The sequence below is a fragment of the Schistocerca serialis genome, chromosome 2 (assembly GCF_023864345.2).
Source record: "Schistocerca serialis cubense isolate TAMUIC-IGC-003099 chromosome 2, iqSchSeri2.2, whole genome shotgun sequence".
Lineage (NCBI taxonomy): Eukaryota > Metazoa > Arthropoda > Insecta > Orthoptera > Acrididae > Schistocerca > Schistocerca serialis.
In genome coordinates this window covers 722,553,995-722,575,681 of record NC_064639.1, presented here as the reverse complement: position 1 = coordinate 722,575,681, position 21,687 = coordinate 722,553,995, and the positions used below count along the sequence as shown (strand labels likewise).

At 40.3% G+C, this 21,687-nt stretch overlaps 1 protein-coding gene across 4 annotated transcripts in view; it reads right to left on the bottom strand.

Annotated features, from left to right (window-relative positions):
- LOC126457914 (run domain Beclin-1-interacting and cysteine-rich domain-containing protein) overlaps nt 1-21,687 on the bottom strand; it is a 209,873-nt gene that overhangs the window by 26,972 nt on the left and 161,214 nt on the right. For all 4 annotated transcript variants that reach the window (XM_050094600.1, XM_050094602.1, XM_050094601.1 and 1 more), the window contains one exon: nt 17,943-18,085. In XM_050094600.1, coding sequence (XP_049950557.1) covers nt 17,943-18,085 — 143 coding nt within the window. The remainder of the gene's footprint in view (nt 1-17,942; nt 18,086-21,687) is intronic.

The window sequence follows — 21,687 nt, the reverse complement described above, 5'->3', positions numbered from 1 at the left end:
ATAATGAGACAGAACATACGACAATGACAACAAGGAAGAGAGAGAGAGAGAGAGAGAGAGAGAGAGAGAGAGAGAGAGAGACAGTGAGAAGAGGCAGCAGCAGGAGGAAGGAAGAAAGGAATGAGATATTAGCGGTGAGAGGGAGCAAGAGGGAAACAGTGACAGTGAGAGGAGACTGTGGTAGTAGGACAAAATGAGGGGGACTGTAACTGTGACACTGGAGACAGTGAAAGAGAGACACAAAGAGATAATGACAATAATTAGTTGGGGTAACTGAGTGAGTGAGAAAGGGTAACAGGGAGTGGGAGGGTACGAGTGACTTAGAGTGACTGACTAATGGGTACGAGTGACTTGCAGCTAGGGGAGCTTGTGGGAGTTGGAAGTGAGTTGCGTGTTAAAAAAAGTGTGATGTGTTTGCATGCCAAAATGTTTGGGAAAATTTTCAATCAGAGTTTTTTAAATAAACAGAAACTTATTCACATATTTTGTGCTCCGATAGGAGCAGTTTTTGCTGATTGGCTTATGCCCTCTTCTGAATGGTTTCCAAGACAAAACACATTTACTGTACATCGTTACTTATTTTCTGTACTAACCAATACATTGTCAGGTTTACGTGTGTCCTCATGTACAATAATATGTAAACATGTCTGCTTGTGTTTGCATATGTGTGGATGGATATGTGTGTGTGTGTGTGTGCGCGAGTGTATACCCGTCCTTTTATCCCCCTAAGGTAAGTCTTTCCGCTCCCGGGATTGGAATGACTCCTTACCCTCTCCCTTAAAACCCACTTCCTTTCGTCTTTCCTTCTCCTTCCCTCTTTCCTGATGAGGCAACAATTTGTTGCGAAAGCTTGAATTTTGTGTGTATGTATGTGTCTGTTTGTGTTTCTATCAACCTGCCAGCGCTTTCGTATGGTAAGTCACATCATCTTTGTTTTTAAATATATTTTTCCCGCGTGGAATATTTCCCTCTATTATAGTATGTAAACATTACAATTTGCAATTTACAAAGTATCATCTGAAAAATATGTGTTTTTAATGCATATCTGGAACACTGATAAGAGCAGAAAGTAGCTGCGTGCTGGTAGTAGGACCACGCTGCACCCTTTCAACAACATGTTTCTGTTCCTGCACAGGTTGATGAATTACATGTTTAGAAAAAAATGGAAACTTAGGAGAATACCTGTTTCACGCAATGTGCTGAAACTCTTATAAACACTCTACCACCAGGAGCTTGACATTTTGGTATTCTTCAACAATAGTAGGAGTGCTGCCATTGCAGAAGCCTTAAACGTAAGAGGTCAGGTCTATTCATTGCCATTAGGTCCAGTATATTTCGTTATGTTTCACAGCAACGAGGTAGGTTGAGCTAAAATAAAACATACAGATTGGGTGGGTAAGACACATATGTGCGTGTCAGCAGCCCAAAAACAAATGTACCTTAAATATGTTCTATCTCCAAATCCTTCAGAATAGGGCACATGTCCATATGAAGCTTTTTGCTTCAATTGAGTGTTTCTCTCATATCCTTGAACATTGACCACTCCTCCAGGGATACCCTGTATTTAATAATTACAAAGTTAGTTTGATCCACAGGAGTGCATCATGAGATGCTCAATGGCAGATGCTTTAAACAAATGCCCATTATCCTTTGATAACCTACTAAAAATTTTCAGGAAACAGCATTAAGTGAGGGGTCTGAAAATACAGTGATCAGCCAGAACATTAAGGTCACCGGCCTAATAGTTGGTACATCCTCCTTTGGCATGGATAACACTGGCGACACATGGGGGGGGGGGATGAACTCTGATTCCACGTTCAACACATCCCAGATGGGTTCGATCGGGTTCATATCTGGTGAGTTGGGAGGGTAGCTCATCAACTGGAACTCACCACTGTATTCCTTGAACCACTCCATCACACTCCTAGCCTTGTCACATGGCACATCATCTTACTGAAAAATGCCACTGCCTTTGGAAAACATGACTGTCACGAAGGGCAGTGCATGGCTTGCAACCAATGTACAAAACTGTTTGGCCATTAGGGTGCCTTACATTAGCTCCAATGGACACATGGTTACCCACATGAATGTTCATGAGATCATATGGAGCTGCCACCAGCTTGTCTCCGTCCTGCAGTTCCGGGGGTTTAGGGAACTGTTTCCCTGGATTCGCATCCTCCCTGCAGTTCCGGGGGTTCAGGGAACTGTTTCCCTGGATTTGCATCCTCCCATCAGCATGATGAAGAAGATATTGGGATTCATCAGTTCATGCAGTGTTCTGCCACTGCACTAACATACAGTGCCGACGGTCACATGCCCTTTTCTGTTGTCGTGTTAACATTGACACATGCCTGTGTCATCAGCTGTGGAGGCCTATCATTACAAGTCTTTGGTGCACTGTGTGTTCAGACACACTTGCACTCTGCCCAGCAATAAAGTCTAATGTTAGTTTCATCACAGTTTGCCACAAGTCCCTTTTCACCGGTCTGCCCAGCCTACGACGTCTGGCATCTGTAATGAGGGGTTGCCATCCAACCCCATGTCTGGACATGGTTTCATCTTGGTTTTGCCACATGTTGACGACAATCACCACAACATGCCTTGAACACGCTAGAGTAGTGTAGTTCCCAAAATGCTTATGCCAAGGCCCTGGGTCATCACAGTCTGCCCTCAGTCAAACTCAGATAGATTGTGCACCTTCCCATTAAACGTGGACTGAACACTTACTACGTAGTATCACATGCAGTGTGTGTGTGTGCCTGGCAGTCATTCCTCACCACCGACGCTGCTTTCACTTGGATATTACATCGGTGATCATAATGTTCTGGCTGATCAATGTATATTACACCCCACGCATACTCACTCCTGTATGGACTAATGACTGGACTAGAATAATTACAACATGCACAGAAGCATTTAAGTAATCATTATTCATGCATTCCATATACAAACTAAACAAGACGAAACCTTAATACATGGTACAAAGGACAGTACCCTCTGCCATGCACTTCACAGTAATCTACAGAGTATTGATGCAGATGTAGAGAGAGAGTAGGGTGAAGGGAGAGGATGAGGGAGGAGAGGTATAATGAATACCTTCGAGCAGTGAGGGAAACAAAATAACTGGTGTGCAAAACTTAAGCATGAAAGTAACTTCTGCATGTTCCATTGCCAAGTAACACAGGTTGATGAAACTTGGACCAAACGTAGAAAGAACTGCTGCAGTATAGTACAGAAGATAACTGAAAGAAAGATGCAATGAGACAAACAGAAATGATGCTTTTATTCAAAGACAATAATTACACTGAAGTTGCTATGATTCATGATGGTCCCCTGGACATTACTCAAGATGTTTCTTTATCGGTTGTGTGATCACCACAGGTGGCAATGCTTGCACTGCAAGGTGCTCCCACGCTGGTCATAAAATTGGTAACGAGTTCTTGTGAGAGTGTTTTATTTCGCCACCAGAGCAGTTGACAACTGATGGATGGTCATTGGTGCATATGGGCATGCTGCAATATGTCTTTCCAGTGCAGCCTACAAGTGCTCAATGTGAAATAAATTTGGGGAATGGACAGGCCAGTCTATCTGCTGAATAGCCTTTTGCTCCAAGAGCTGCTCCACCTGCACTGTTTGATGCAGTCATGCATTGTCATCACAAAAATGAGGTTAGTGCCAAACGCGTCCCTGAAAAGGGCACATGGAGAAGGAGTACTGTGTCACAATGACACTGACTGGTGAATGGACCATGTCCAAAGATTTGGAGGTCAGTATGCCAATGCAACATTATGCCTCCTGTAACACACAGATCACAAAAACGATCCTGCTGTATGGTGTACTGACCTCCAAATCCTTGAACACGATTCAATGACCAGTTAATATTATTGAGACACAGTACGCCTTCCCCATGTGTATCTGTTCAGAGGTGCATTCAGCCTCAACTTTATTTTACAGATGACAATGTGTGACTGCACCATACAGCACAGGTGGAGGAGAATTTCTTGGAACGAGGAGAGATTCGGCAAATGGACTGGCCTGTCCCCCAACTTCAAGTGTGGGATGTGTTAGGAAGATGATTGCAGTACACTCATAAGCACCAATAACCATCCAGCAGTTGCCAACCGTACTAGAGGAGGAATGGAACATCCTACCACAAAAACTCCTTACCATTCTTACCTGGGAGCACACTGCAGTGCACACACTGCTATCATAATGTTCACACACCCTATTAAGAATCATGTCCTGTCTTGTGCAATGTCCAAGAGGTCATGATGAAACACGGGTGACTTCAGTATAACATCGTATTTGAATGACGGGGTCATTCTGTTCCACTCATTTTGTATTTCTTTCAGTCACATTCCGTATTGTGCTATAACAGTTCTTTCTATGTACTGTACTTACATAGAGCTATGTCACTTGGCAGTGATGACTCATGTGGCAGTTACTTTCATCCTTAAGAGTTGCACACCACTGTAGTTAAGATTAGGGAAATGGACACTGCATACTGCTGATAGTATCACACAGTTTCACTTCAAATTATTGGTTTTGTTATTATTATATTATTAATTCCTTTAACTCGTTATGTGGAGCATAGGGCTGCAACAAAGGATCGCAGTCTTGTTTTGCCTTCTGCTAGTATTTTCACTTCTTCCCATCCTATTCCTTGCTGTTGTCATACTGCTCCAACTGATCGTCCCCATGTCATTATGGGCTTGCCTTGTCTCCATCGTCCCTGCAGGATCCAACAAAGTGCTTCCTATGTAGTATGTTCATTTGGTCTCTTAAGTGTATGTCCTGACTCTCTCCACTTCCTGCTTCTTATTTTCAGCCCAGTTGGCTTCTGGCTGGTTCTTTCACAGAGTGTTTAATTAGACACTACATTTGGCCACCATTTTCCGAGGATGTTCCTCAGATATCTGTTGTTGAATTTCTGCAGCTTATGGATTAGCTGCTTTATCACTTTTCATTTTTCGCATTCATAAAGCACCACACATTTTACATTACTTTCAAATATCTGCAATTTGGTCCTCAATGTTATTTCCTTCAATCTCCAGATAGAGCAGAGAGTTGTAAAAGTGCCTCTGGCTTTGTTGATGTGCTGTTAATGTCCTCCATTGGACCACCATATGGTGTAATCCGAGGTAGCAAAACTTAGCCACCCTTTCAATTACCTGGCTCCCAAGCTCGAGCTCTGCAGTGTTGTCATCATTTGCCCCCATGTATTTCATTTCTTAGGCATTCATTTTCAAACCGACATTCTTTGCCGCAGATTTCTGATCTTCTACTTTCTCTTTCATGTTGTTGAGGCTGTGGGATAGAAGGCGAAGGTCATCTGCAAAATGTGTTTCACTGCTCCATTTTATTCCTCTCACTCTATCCATTGCTTGCATCATTACAAGATTCAGTACTATTTTAGATACTATCGGCGAGAGCATGAAGCCTTGCTTAGCTTCTGTTTTCACTGCTACTGGGTCTGAAAGCAGACCTTGATGTTGAAGCTGGCACGTGTAGTTTTCATACGTGCACTTGACAGGAGCAATTATTTTCTTGGGGAATTCCAAAAGTTTGCAGTGAGTTACTATTTTTGTTCTAATTATATTGTCAAAGGCCTTTTCAAAGTCTACAAACAGCATGTAAAGTGATGACTGGTATTCATATGAATATTCGGCTATTATACTCAAGGTGTTTATCTGGTCAATGCAAGGGTGACCTTCCCTGAATTTTCTCGTCTACATATGTTTTTATCATACTTAGGATTATTAGTGAGTGGATCTTGCTTGGGATTGACAGCAGGGTGATGCCTCTCCAGGTCACAAACCAATAGGTCTCCTTTCTTTGGGAGCTTGATGAGTATGCCTCTGTTCCAAACACTTGGTACTTTTTCATTCCTGCATATGGCTGTCAGGAGTGGATGTAAAATTTCTGCTGTTATAGAGGGATCTACTTTGAGTAACTCTGGATTGATGTTGTCCAAGCCTGGAGCTTTTCCATTTTTTATTTGTTTGTCTGCTTTAGTGATTTCTTCTTCAGATGGTGGTTCTATATCAATTGATATTTCAAGTGGGAGTCCTTCCCTGTCCACATTCAGTTGAGTTAGACTGTCATCTGTAGTTTCACAGTACACAATGTTCTCAAAATGTTGTTTCCACCTCCGCACTTGGTCTTTTTGATTTGTGAGTAGTTTTCTTTGCTTGTCCTTGATTGGCATATCACCACCAAATTTCTTATATGAAAGTTTACTTGTAATGTTGGATAGGGTCTTGTTATTGCGTCTGTTAGCTGCTACCTCCGCCTTAGCTGCAAGATTATTGATGAAGGTTCTCTTATCTTTTCTGACACTCCTCTTCACCATCCTATTTAATATGCAGAGTTTTCATTGGATTACTTCTTTTGCTCATCTTGTCAGTGCACAATTTAGCCAGAGTTTTCCCATACTCCTCTGCTGTATTGCATCCCAAGTACATCCGCAGATACAGTCTTGTCTTCCAGGGTCCTTTGTTCCAAGAATTTGTTCAGCAGTCTGTGCACAGGTCATTTTCAATGCATCCCACTGACCCTCAATGTCGTCCTCTTCAATTCCTCTGCTAAGCACTTAAAAACAATTTCTCAGCTGGATCAAGAACTCCTCTCGGACTTTCCAAAATTAAACTTAATCCTCTTCTGCCCACAATGTCTCTTTGTGTGAAGATATTTTGAGATGAACTGTTGCTAGCATAAGGTGGTGGTCCATACTGACATCTGCTCCTCTTTTATTCCTCACATCTAGGTGTGATCTTAGCCAGGTCCTACTAACTACAAAGTGGTCTATCTGGCTGCACTGTTCTGCTGTCTGATGAAACTCATGACACTTTGTGGCACCGTTTATGGGGGTAAATGGAACCTCTAATTATCAGGTTAAATGTGCTGCACAAGCCTATGGGACATTCCCCATTATCATTTTGGGTGCCCAATCCATGTTGCCCGATAATCTGCTCTACCCCACGGTTGTCATTCCCAATTTTTGCACTAAAGTCACCCATTAGCAGGAGGATACCTCTTTTTTGACACTTTTGCAATGTTTCTTGGAGTTTGCTATAAAACTTGTCTTTCTCTTCATCCTCTCACATTTCTGTTGGTGTGTAACACTGTACAATGGTCACTGGTCTTACCCTCATTGCAAAGCAAGCAACTATGATTCTCCCTGTAAATAGGTGCCACTCTGTCAAAGACTGCTTTGTATCCAGTCTAGTATTGGCGCCACTCCTTTACTATGGCTTTTATCCTTTCTTCCAAATAAAGAAGGATATGCCCTTCCTATTTTTTTCTCCAAATCCAGTTATTCTTGTTTCACTAAATCCTTCAATTTCTTATCTGTATCATTCCATGTCTTGTAACACTTCCCTTTGTTTCCCTGTTTGCCACATTATTCTCATGTTCCAGAACGCTATTTGTGTCACCTTTTTCACTGCCAAGGTCGTCATCTTTAAATCCATCCAATTATTGGTATTCTCTGTTCCAGTTTCTGTGATATGCTTTGATATTTACATGTTATCAGTCCATACACCCTAGATTGATGGGAGGGCTGCTCCCTTAAATGCAGTTCATTCCAAATGATATTTAAAAATATTCCATAAAAGTCACTTTGTTTATGCACAATTCAAGGCCAAAATATTTGGGATCCACGGAATGATAAAATTCTATAATACTATTCATCCTGTTACCTAATAAACATACACACAATGTGTCATATAACTGATGTGTATTTTGTAACATGTAGCACACAGTACACAAATATTTATCTTTATTATTGAGGGCAGGTTTCCATAATCTTTGTAAAGAAACAAACATAAGCCTGATGTGTCTGAGCTTTGTAAACAAACAAGAGCCTGATGTATCTGAGCTTCTGTTGAAAGGTAAGTTGGTGTATAGCTGTTGTGAAAAAGTATGCAGTAAGTAACACTTCTGTATGGTATTGAAGAATCTGCATGAAACACAGAAATGGCTGAATAAGTTGGATAACTAAGGCCCATAATGCTGATATGGACAGTGCTAGGGAGGAAGTAGAATGGTTGAGAGGAGAGAATGGTAAAAAGAAGTGGGAAGTAATAGCTGGAAATAGAGGCTAGAGAAATAGAACAGTACCTGATAGTTTTGTGACCGGAACAAAAATATACTGCCTTGAAGGGGGGCAGGGGGAGGGGGAGGAGGAGGAGGAGGAGGGCAGAGCACTCATAAAAGGAGGAGGAAATGAAATGAAACTTCATGGGTTGAGAGGGTATATGATGTTATTTCAGTGATTACAAAATCATGTAAAATTTACAGAGAACTTCGCAGTATGAGCCCGTCTATCAGTATAATGTTACACCTGTTCTGGCCAGGATGCATGCACTGATTTGATTGGGGATGGTGTGAAAGCTGCAGTATCCTCTCATGAGGCAAGTTGGCCCACACCTACTGTAACAGAGATGATGTCCAAGCTGGTTCCACATATCTTCCATTGGGTATATATCTGTGGATATTTCTGGCCATGGGAGTGCTTCAATATCATGTAGACGGTTCACAGACACATAGGCGAGTATTGTCCTGTTGAAAAATGACACCACAATACTGTTGGATGAGAGGTTACTCATGAGGACACTGAATATCCACAACATACTCACACATGGTGCCCTTGATCACAACTGGCCAAGACCTGAAGTTATACTCAATGGCTCCCCACACCATTAAGCAAGAATTATTACCAGTGCACTCTTCAAAACATCTGAAGGTTGCTGCCGTACTCGCTGATGAAGTCAGCCAGGATAGTGCTAAACCACTAAACACAATGCAATGCCATTCATCAGCAGTCCACACTTCCCGGCCATCACACCACACAAAAACCATGCTGAACCCAGCCACCTATGTAATGGAATTAACAGCAGCTTACATATGGGACAGTTATTCCCTAGTCTGGATGCTGCTAGTCTCTGAACAATGGTGCAGGGTGACACAGAATGTTGCAGGGAATCCATTACTTGTTGTTGGATGGCAGACGTAGAAGGTGTTACAATATGCTTAGTGCACAATATGGCAATCCATCCTTGTGTTGGGCAGGTATGCTGGATGAGGAATATGCTACTCTCACCTTCCCATGCAACCCAAAATTCCACCAATGCCACATCCAAATTCCCCACAAACCTGGATATAACACAATTTGGTGAGCCAACTAAATGGAAACCCACAATGAGATCCCTATAAAACTCTTTCAGGTGCTGATAATACTGTCTTACACAAGTATGTGGCATCTCTTGTGTCCTTCACATTGATCACTCAACATCTGATGCCTTTCATGGCCTTATATACCCTAGCAAGCCTAGTAACAATCTAAAACATGAATAAAACTAATGCACTATGGTGGCCATTCTAACTGTCAAAGAGAATTGCAACTTGAATGATTTATATACCCACTGATGGTGTTACAGTGACATCCAAGTTAGTTTTCTGGGTGCTGCTTCTTTTTGTCAGGCATTGTAGTTTTGCCCTCCTATCTCAACTATTTACGGAAGAGTCTCACACAGACTGCTGCCAAGAGTCAGCAGGATTTCAATAGTTAATCAATTTCATTTTGATTATCTACATCTACACCTGTACTCTACAAAATCCCTGGCAGGAGGCATTTCCCATTGTACCACATTAAGGTTTCTTCTTGTTCCAATAGTGTATGAAGTGTGAGAAGAATAACTGCCTAAATGCATCTGTGCTTGCTGTAATTAAACCAATCTTGTCTTCCAGACCATAAGGCAGTGATATGTAGGATGTCAGGCCTTACTTTGTCCTGAAAATTGTGGTTTTTTTCTTTCCATTTTTCTCTTTTCCAACTTCTTAGTAACACAATGGGAATGAGTGTGAATGTATGTGATGCTATTATGAATAACATTCTAAAGTCTCTTTTTTTTAATTGGTAACATCTGAGAATGGACTATTACGAGGTGCTTCTACAAGAAGAAAAACGTACACCAAAATGTTGTTGTATGTTTCATAAGAAAAAATATTGTATTCTAGGTTTACTATTTTAATAAAGCATTTAAAAGTTACATTTCTGATGCATAATAAATGTTGAGTCTTTATTTTTAGTACAGTTCTACATAGTGATCAAAATGCCAAGCAAACTGAAATTTTTGATACACTTTTGCTCTAGCATTGCACTTTGAACACAATGAATCTGATAAATAATTTAAAAATGATTTACTTAACAGCAACATATAGTAAGTACAAATGGGCTGTGATTGAATATATATATATATATATATATATATATATATGGAATACCTATGAGTGCAACTTCACTGTGAGAGGGAGGTTTCAGAAATCCACTGAAGAGTGTGTCCAATGATTTGAACCCTGTTTTTGCCTAACAATAACGGTAGGCCCACTAAGAAATAATGAGAAGTATTAATAATTTACTACTTTAATAGGAAGAGATGTGATGAGGGTTGTAGCATCTTTCTAGATGACTCACTCAATGCTGTTTCTTGAAAATTTGTAAGTAGGTTTTTGAATAATAGTTGGTATCCATCTGGAAGCGTGTGCCAGTTGATTATCTCTGTACGATGGGAATCAAACAAACCTGTGTGATCATTCAAGCTGCCCTTCTTTGTATACACTCTCGAATGGGTCACATGAGTTTTGTAAGCAGTCTGTTTCACAGACTCGCTAATTTTGCTAGTATCTGACCAGTAAACCAAAGTCTACCACCTTCTTTATCTACAACTGAGCCTAGGTGATCATTCATTCCAATTCTAAAACATTTTTGCATTTTGTGATGTGCACCCTTTTACATTTATAAACATTTAAAGTTAGTTGGCAACCTTTGCACAAGTTTAAAATCTTATCACTACCAGCCTACATATCTGTGTAGCTTTCTTTCAGAGAGTATTTAATTATACATAACCACATCATTTATAAAGAGCCTCAGTTTATTGTTAATACTGTCTGCCAGTTTATTAATATAAACTGAAATAGCAAATGTCATAAAACAGTTTCCTGGGGAGGCTGCACCTTCCCCACCATGAAACCATCAATACAATTTAAAATTTCATTTTATACCCCATATTTTCATACTTTTGTTAATACTTTTGCTCCTCAGTCAAATGCTTTACGAAAGTCAAGAAATACTGCATCTAACTGATTGCCCTGACGCATGGGTCTCAAGACATGATATAAGAAAAGCACAAGTATGGTTTTGCTTGACCTGTCTGCGGAATCCATGCTTGTTAGGACTGAGAACATCAATCTGTTCAAGATAACTCATCGTGGTTGTGAGCGCATGTTATTTTATAAAATTCCGCTACCCTTCTTATACATGGGTGTTTTCCTCAGATTATTGGGCAAAAATGGACAATGCATGGGTGAGAAAATAAATACATATAACGCTAGACAACAACTAAGGATGAATGGCAACTTTATGATGGCTCCATAAAAGCCTTCGTCTATCTGAGGCCCACCAAACATCAGCACTGCCCCACTTTGTTAGATGCCACAGCTTTCACAGCAGAAAGTCTCTCCCATACTGTCTGCTTATGCATGATGCATCTGCAGTGATGATGAATTTGTTGGCCAGTACGCTGAAGTTCTTAGGCCGTGTCCTATGTATGCGTCACAAGTGACCAACAGCGAGTGACGACTGGATATGCAAGCAGCAGCATCGGGCGAAAAGCTCAGTTGTCCCGCATGCAAGTGACGATCTCACGCTACAAGATGGCTACTTAGAGCCGACCAGCTGTTTCTATAAAACATCATCCCTAAACTGTAGAATACTGTAGCTGGAGAGTAAGGCTAAAAAATTAGCTTTATGTATGAAAATAAAGCAAAAAGGAATGCTACGCATTAAATTTACTAAAGGAGGAATCTTCTTGGAGAATTTCATAATTTATATCAACAACTATGAAGATCACCAGACACATTCTTTGAATACACATGAATGAGCAGAGGAACATTCAACATCAATAAATTAAAGATGATATTTTTCACATGATCAAGAACATTTAACAGCTGATAAATGTGGAAGAATGATTGACTACGTAAACATAAAGAATAAGCTCAACAACCATGAGCTAGTTGTGGTATAATGGCAGCGTTTCCAGTCTGTGATTGCAGCTACGAAATGGTACTTGGTTCAATCCCAGCTACTACCTATATTTTAACTGGCTCATCGACATTTCTGTATACTAAGTTTTATGTCTACTGTTTACACTGCATTGCTAAGTGTATTTTTCAGGTCTTGCCAATGTACTTGATCTTTAAGTGTATACACACCTATCCCAGTACATCCCATACATTAACTTCCTAATAAATTACAATTAACAACCACAAAATTTTACAGATATTTGATGTTGTGAACGTAATTCGTCAGCAGTCAGTATTAAGGCCAAGTGTTTTAGGTACTCTAAAAAGTCTATAAAAGTAAAGCATACAAAATTTTTGAAAAGAAACTCAAATGTTTTGTGAAATGATTTGTCTAAAAGTCTGAAATAAAAAATATTAGGGAAACATTTGATGCATCTCATTTTCTGTTTATGATTTCGAGCATCATTCAAAGGCATGTAGAACGATCCTCTGATCTATTTATTTATTTTCCACAAATCATTTCCAAAAGTAATTGACCAATTTCTTTCATTTTTAATTTGACGTTTTATTCAGAAAGCATGATCTTAAGGACTCCTCATTTGCCTGCCTAACGTCTTCTGTTCTCAAAAATTCTAATTTTGGTACTTGATTCAAAGGAAGCCTTTTTGACATTTAAATACCGCCCCAATGTATCTTTTTATATGCAAAATAACTACACCTTGAATAGATAAACTTTCTGACACTTAATTAACATAGCTTGGCTTCAGCTTTTCGTGAAATATTTCAATTTCTCCTCAACTCATTAATTTTCCTTCATTACCCTGATTACTTTCAAGCAGTTAAATATTTTTGTGCAAAACGCTGGTCACTTTGATACCCTGTTTACCTGTTTCTCTCTCTTTGGCTATGTAAATTATCATGGGGTAATTTATAGGGAGTCTTGTTTTCGCTCTGCCCATGTGTTATTAAAAACCTATCAAGTGTTTATCATACAATGAAATAGTCCTTTCTGCATGCTGTCGTTTCCTAAAAATGTCACAGAGCAAGGTGGCACAGTGACTAGCACACTGGATTCGCATTCAGAAGGACGACGATTCAACCCCGTGTCTGGCCATCCTGATTTAGGTTTTCCGTGATTTCCCTAAATCGCTCCAGGCAAGGGCCATGATGGTTCCTTTGAAAGGGCACGGCTGACTTCATTCCTCGTCCTTCCCTGATCCGATGAGACCGACGACCTCGCTATCTGCTCTCCTCCCCAAAAACAATCCAACCCCAACCCAAAACACGTTGTTTCGATATCTTGAACCGTTTATGAGGTACGATGATTTTTACAACCATAAAGGATTCGAACGCAACATGAACGACCCGTCCGTGGATATAACTACCAACATCTCAAGAATGAAAAGAGGTTTCATCCCAGGGTCAACTTTAAATACAATTTAGATATACTGCTTTTTAAATGAAGTATATGGAAAGTCTACGCAATGTGATTTATCTCTACAAATTCTTCAAAATTTCGTGCAGCCATGCACTCAGTTTCGTGCAGCACAGTAACTATGACAAATAATGAAAATAAATTCAGACCTTTATCGAGCAAAGGTACCAAGCTATAAGATGCGGAAGAATCAAATTTTTTTCACTGAAAAGTTTTCTTAAAATCAGATGATGTGTATTTTATAGCTGCCATCGCGTCCGCTCCACTGCTTTGCTGAGAAGACACATGGCTGTCGCTCTCAATGTCGCGTGTGCTGCAGCAACAAGATTCAAACATCCTTGTATTCAAACATCGCTAGTTGTAACAGAGAACAGGCAGCACCACTGATGTTGTCCACATAGGACACTGCCATAACCATACCTGCAGCGGTGTTTCGTCGTCTGAAGCTGTCACATGCCATCGGTCGCTTCTGTTGCTTATGTAGGAAGCGGCCTTCACAGATGGGCATTACCTTGCAAATCTGATCTGCAAACAGATTTTTTTTTTGTCATATCCACTAATTCCCTTAATCCTACATCCATTCCCAGAAACCTGCTATGAAAGGGCACCGCTTATTACCCAGTATCAGTGCAGACTGAACAACTTAACCACTCTGCCAGGACATATCATCAGAATCAGCATCATCATCAGAAATGAGGAATATCCTTCCCATCTCTCTCCATGTGGTATTTTATTGTCCATCCAATCTACAAAACATATGGCCCATCCACTTACCACACCTATGGCCAACCTTTTGCAACATGGGTCATAGTTGCTGTGGAATCCCAGGTACAAGAGCAATCTTATACACCCAACATATTCTATTCCAGTTCTGTCACAGGCTTATACTACCATGTCATAGGCAGGTTCATATGTGAAAATCATTACAGCACACACTAAAGTGCCAAAGAAACTGGTATAGGCATGCGTATTCACATACAGAGGTATGTAAACAGGCAGAATACTGCACTGAGATCGGCAACACCTATATTAGACAACAAGTGTCTGGTGCAGTTGTCGGATCACTTACTGCTGCAACAATGGCAGGTTATGAAGATTTAAGTCAATTTGAAAGTGGTTTTTACAGTTAGTGGATGAGCAATGGGGGACAGCACCTCCGAGGTAGCGATGAACTGGGGATTTTCCCATACGACCACTTCCTAAGCATACCATGAATATCAGGAATCTGGTAAAACACCAAATCTCCGACATCACTTTGGCTGGAAAAAGATCCTACAAGAACAGGACCAAAGATGATGATGATTGGTTTGTGGGGCGCTCAACTGCACAGTCATCAGCACACATACAAAAGTCCCAATTTTTACACAGTCCAATTGCTTTACACAGCCCAATCTAGCCACTTTCATGGATGATGATGATGATGATGATGATGATGATGAAATGACCAGGGCTACACTAACACCCAGTCCCTGGGCAGACGGACCAAAGATGACTGAAGAGACTCATTCAACATGACAGAACTGCAACTCTTCCACAAACTGCTGCAGATTTCAATGATGGACCATAAACAAGTGTCAGCATACAAACCATTCAATGAAACATCATCGATATGGGCTTTTGGAGCTGAAGGCCCACTCGTGTACCTTTGATAACTGCACGACAGAAAGCTTTACACCTCTTCTGGGCCCATCAACACTGACATTGGACTGTTGATGACTGGAAACATGTTGTCTGGTCAGATGAGTCGTTTCAAATTCTGTGAGTGAATGGACGTGCACGGGTATGAAGACAACCTCATGAATCTGTGGATCCTGCATGTCAGCAGGGGACTGTCAAGCTGGTGGAGGCTCTTTAATGGTGTGGGGCGTTGCCATTGGAATGATATGGGACCCTACGTCTACATATGACACTTGACAGATACATGTACATGTGCATCCTGTCTGATCATCTGCATCCATTCATGTCCACTGTGGATTTCGATGGACTTGGCCAATTCCAGCAGGACAATGTGGCACCCCACACGTCCAGAATTGCTACAGAGTGGCTACAGGAACACTCTTCTGAGTTTAAACAGTTCTTCTGGCCACCAGACTCCCCAGATATGAACATTATCAAGCATATCTGGGATGCCTTGCAATGTGCTGTCCACAGGAGATTTCCGCCACCTCATATTCTTATGGATTTATGGACAGCCCTGCAGAATTCATGGTGTCAATTCCCTCCTGCACTACTTCAGACATTAGTCGAGTCCATGACATGTCATGTCGTGGTACTTCTGCATGTTCACAGGGGCCCTACATGATATTAGGCAGGTGTACCATTTTGTTTGGCTCTTCAATTTACACCAACTCTGTTTTAACTTTCATAACCCAGCTGTTCACCTGGATGAGTGTCACTATGACCAGTGGCAAAGTTGACCATCCACTGGCAGAACACACTGTTGAGCACAACATGCATGACTTTAATGGCTTCACCATTCCTGTAGCATCCCTCCTAATACCAGCCTCTCAGAATTTTGTAGATGGGAGTTATCTTTATAACACATCCTTTGATCATGCAAGTGTCCTGGCCACAATTTCTGCCACACTCTCCCCCAATTCCCAATGCATCACAATTCACCCCATTATCATACACTCACACTTTCCTCTACAGTGTCTCCCTTCTCTTCTTGTCCTGTCTCCCACTCCACACCCACTCCCATGACCCAATTTCCCTGCCTGGCCAGGGTAGTTCACCACTGAAATATTTCAAGGGTGAAATATTTCAGTGTTCTCTTGCCAGTTCTTCCTCCCAGCTGTCAGCTACATCTCTCCCTCCATTCCTCTGGCATTCACCACTCTCTTCTCACCCATTAAACTAGACAAAACCCTTCATTTCTATTGGACTGCAGTGTCCAGATAATAAAGTAAACACTGACAATTGTGTGTGTGTGTGTGTGTGTGTGTGTGTGTGTGTGTGTGTGTGTGTGTGTGTGTTTTTGTAGCTTAGTTATTCTTCCATTATTGCATTCCACCTATGAATTCCCGGTATCATGTTAAATTTAAAATCAATGTGGACAGGATGCCATTTCAAAATTATCAATTACATTAAGGAGAATTCTTCAAAGGCACTGGAAGAAGATCCCAAAATAAATTTTCAGTATTGGATGGTGAAGCAGAAATACCACTAGGACTAGTGTGTGATTACTATTTCATAGGAGACAGGAGAAAACACCTGCAAGTTGAATAAAAATATTATCAAGATAATCCAGGATGAAATAGGACATTATTATGAAAAGGATAGCTGCTTCTCACCATATAGCAGAGATGCTGTGTCGCAGATAGGCGCAACAATGAGGATGAGGCTGGGATGGGGAGGGGAAGGGAGAGCAGGGTAGGAGTGAGGGATGGTAAAGTGCTGCTTGTTGGAGTACACAGTGATGAGGTGGAAAGAGGGTAGGGTAGATAGGTGTAGTTGGGAAGATAGAAGGAGATTGGGGGCAGGGGGTAGCGGAAAAGGAGAGAAGTAAAAAGACTGTGGGTATGTTGGTGGAATATTGCAGGAAGAGTTCCCATCTGCACACTTTAGAGAAGCTAATGTTGGTGCGAAGGATCTGGATGGCATAGGCTGTGAAGCATTCACTGCAATGAATAACATCGTGTTGGGTGGTGCGCTCAGCAACTGAATGGTACAGCTGTTTCTTGGCCACAGTTTGTCGTTGGCCATCTATGCGGACAGACAGCTTGTCGGTTGTCATGCCAATGTAGAATGCAGCTCAGTGAATCATTCAACACCAACTATTCTGAAGGCAGGTACCTATGACTCAGGATCTCCACTATATGGTGAGTGACAACTATTAAAAGAGTTACTTATTTTTTCAAAGACCTCTTACCATAATATGAAAATTTTAGGCACGGGACATCCTACTAATTACAATGATAGGAATAGTGGATGTACTTCCTCTGACAGTGTGAGTAGTAGGTTCAAGGTATCTAGAAATTTTCTGTCCTTAAGTGCTTTCTATGGTATACATATTCCCTAGAGCATATTCTCTAGCGTGATATGACAAACATGTGGTGAGCACTTGCCCACAAAATCAATATAAGTGACAGTCTACAGTCAGTTTTTGAGCAATGAATCCAGTACGGACAACTTCACCGATCGCTGATGGAGCAAATGCTTTACATGTAATGAATAGCACACAATTCCTTTGCATCAATTCATCAGTTTTATTCATACATTATATCATAACTGTGCACCAGTTTCAATTTGGCTCAATGCCGTATTACTCTTTTTTCCCCAGTGTTTCATCACATAACAACAATCTGAAACATCAAGTGTGCACTGATACCAACATCTCCCTTAACATTATCTGATAAGGTTGCCAAACAAACTGCCTCTCATGCAACAACATTAAATAATATCAACAACATGAAAGACTTACACAGGCGGTGGGTGAGGAGTGAAGATGACTTGTGGACGAGGTGGTGCCCACTCCATAGTTCCCCTGAGGGGAGTTGCTAAGTGCATATCCATATCTTCTGCTTCATCAGGGCTGATAGGCCAACTTGTTGGAAGAGGGAGTAACTGTGGAAGAAAGAAAAGAAAATGAAAATTTATCAATTAATAATGAAGATCTCCATTCCAAATAAATTATACATGAAGAAAGCTATTTCATTCCAGAATCTGTAAATATTTTTATATGACACATTTACAAATTTTTGTAAGTGAAATTGTATATTTTCCTCCATCTTTTCAAAAATTCCTATTTGTTCTAAAATTAAAATATGAAGGAACTACTGAGCTTAAGCTGATCAAGGCTGCCCCCTCTTGAATCTTGGTTATGAAACACCTATAGATAATCAGAATAAACAACATGAAAGAGAGAGAGAGAGAGAGTGCACTTCCACAAACAAATTATTATTAATAATAAAATAAATAAATAAAATAATAACTAAAATAAAATAACAACTAAAATAAATAATTAATAATAAAATTCTGTCCTTACTTTGGATACAATATCCTGAAATAATGCATCTCATTTGAACATTATTGATAAAATATTTACGATAAATAAGTATATCAATCTCTTGTCACTTTCTTGAATTAACCACCCCATTCAGCATGATTGTATGTCGACTATCACAGACTAACAGAAAGTATCAGATTTCTTATGTTCCAACACACCAGCTGCAAGTGGACTGAGAGTTTTATTCATGAATGTGAGATCAGTACACCCTGTGGAGGACTGAGGGGAAAAAAATTAAACATTTGCAGTACACTCAGCTCACCAACGATATACAACTGGATGAAAAACTTTGGCTGCAAGATAGCTGGAAGTTCTGTGGTGTGCACGGCTTTACTCTGGGCAATTGTGCATGAATAAAGAAGACTAAGATAAGGAGACTTCTACTGTGAATACTTTAGAGATAAGTAGTTGATATCATTCATAAGCCATTGTAATTTCAGATCATGGTTAACATCTGCCATAAGGGGATTTTATGCTGAGTGAACTTTAAATGTATGTGACTGCATAATCACATTGATATCAGTAGGCAGACTGTAAAGAGATTGTTCATAATTGTTTTCGGAATATAGTTGCTGTTGTTCAAAAGTTAAAAGGTAGATGGCAGATACTGATTAGTATTCTACATGAAGCTACAGACTTATGCCATGTATATTGTGAGACTGCAGAAAGGTTATGTAAGTTTAGTATAGTACGTACAAAGACTATGCCCTTGGATGAACCACCATTCAGATTCCTGACACTTTTTAGGATACAAAGCTGGAACACTGTGTGCATCACATAAGAATATTTGCAGTCTGCTCCCAAGTAACTTGGATCATTAAATGAAACAACAAGTTTACTGTTACCAGTCACCGTGACTGGTGACAGTAAACTTGTTGTTTCATTTAATGTCAGTAACAGTCACGGTAAAGCCTAACCTAAAAATGTCCGTATTTAAAGTTACCTTGGATCAGATGATAGCAAATAGCTAGAAGGCTGAACATCAACACTGGTTAAAATATTAGTTAACTTATACTACTTTCTTCTCATTCTATTAGTTTCAAAACACCAATGTACACACATACTCACAGCTAGACAATTACGCTCAGCTACAGTGATATTCTTCATTGGCTCCCAAGATGATAGGACTTATATACATAAATGTTATTACTGTAATTGATAGTAAAGAGTATGGGCAGAGTTGTGGCAAAAGTTCATTGGGTTTTTGTGACATGAATCCATCTTGGTGGAGGGAAGCTGCAGGGAGCAGAGATGCCTGGTCCATCATGTGGATTACAAGCTGTAACAGCTTACAATCAAAGCAGGATTTCACCATAATTCATTTTCCTCACTCCATCTTTCTTCTAGTAGTAGATGGGCAAGATCTTATACTAGCAGTATTAGAATTTTCTTTCCTTGTTAGTTAGACTGTAAGTAATTTTTAAAGGTGAGGTAATTATACTTATTTGTGTATCTTCTAATTAACATTTATTTTGTGTGTTGTTTCCATGTCTGTGCTTTGTATAAGAAGTGTTCAGGATTAACTGTGGACACTATTGGGAACAATATTCGTGCAGTAAATGGACTGTGTTGTGTTATGGTTAAAACTAGATCCCAAATTAAATCATAAAGAGAACAAGCAGATAACATTCAGTTCTTAGAGTGAGTGGATGGTTCCAGATCAAGCAGAAATAGAACCATTAACTGCAATTATGCAACAATTAAGACTTCTTATTGCATAATTGCAGCTAAAGGGTCTATTTCTGCTTCTTTTGTAACTACTGGCTTGCCTACTTCTTCCACTCCCTCCACAAATTGAATGTTATCTGCTTGTTCTGTTGTTGTTCAACAATCAAGACTTTTAGTCCCTCATGGACCATGGACCTTGCTGTCAGTGGGGTGACTTGCATGCCTCGGCAATACAGACAGCAGTACACTATGTGCAACCACATCAGAGAGGTATCTGTCGGGAGGCCAGACAAACATGTGGTTCCTGAAGAGGGGCAGCATCCTTTCAGCAATTGCAGGGGCAACTGTCTGGATGATTCACTGATCTAGCATTGTAACACCGACCAAAATGGACTTTCTGTGCTGGTACTGTGAATGGCTCAAAGCAAGGGGAAACAACAGCCATAATTTATCCCAAGAGCAAGCAGCTCTACAGAATAGTTAAATTATGATGGCGTCCTCTTGGATAAAACATTCTGGAAGTAAAATAATCCCCCATTCAGTTCTCCAGGCAGGGACTACTCAGAAGGATACTGTCATAAGGAGAAATAAAACTGGCATTCTATGGATCAGAGTGTGAAATGTTAGATCCCTTAATTGGTCAGGTAAGTCAGAAAATTTAAAAAAGGAAATGGATTGGCTGAAGTTAGATACAGTGGGAATTAGTGAAATCTGCTGGCAGGAGGAACAGGACTTCTGGCCAGGTGAATACAAAATCAAATAGTGGTAATGCAGGATTGGCTTTAATAATGGATATGAAAATAGGCTATTATTATGAACAGCATAGTGAATGCACTATTTTAGCCATGAGAGACACGAAGCCCACATCTACCATTGGAATACAAATTTATATGCCACCTAGTTTAACAGATGATGAAGAGATTGAAAAATGTATGATGATGTCAAAAAAAAAAATTATTCAGATCATTAGGAAGACAAAAATTTAATTGTGATGGAGGACTGGAATTTGATAATAGGAAAAGGAAGAAAAGGAAAAATTGTAGATGAATATGGACTGGGGGAAAGGAATGAAAGGGAGCCACCTGGTTGAACTTTCACAGAGCACATTTTAATCATTGCTAACACTTGGTTTAAGAATCATGAAAGAAGTTTGTATGCGTGGAACAGACCTGGAGACACCAGAAGGTTTCAGATTGATTTTACAAAGGTGAGACAGATTTCAGAACCAGATTTTAATTTGTAAGACATTTCCAGGGGCAGATGTGGACTCTGACCACAATTTATTGGTAATGAAATGAAGAGGTTGCAAAAAGGTAGGTTCAAATGGCTCTGAGCGCTATGGGACTTAACGTCTGAGGTCATCAGTCCCCTAGAACTTAGAACTACTTAAACCTAACCAACCTAAGGACATCACACACATCCATGCCAGAGGCAGGATTTGAACCTGCGACTGTAGCAGTCGTGCGGTTCCAGACTGAAGTGCCTAGAACCG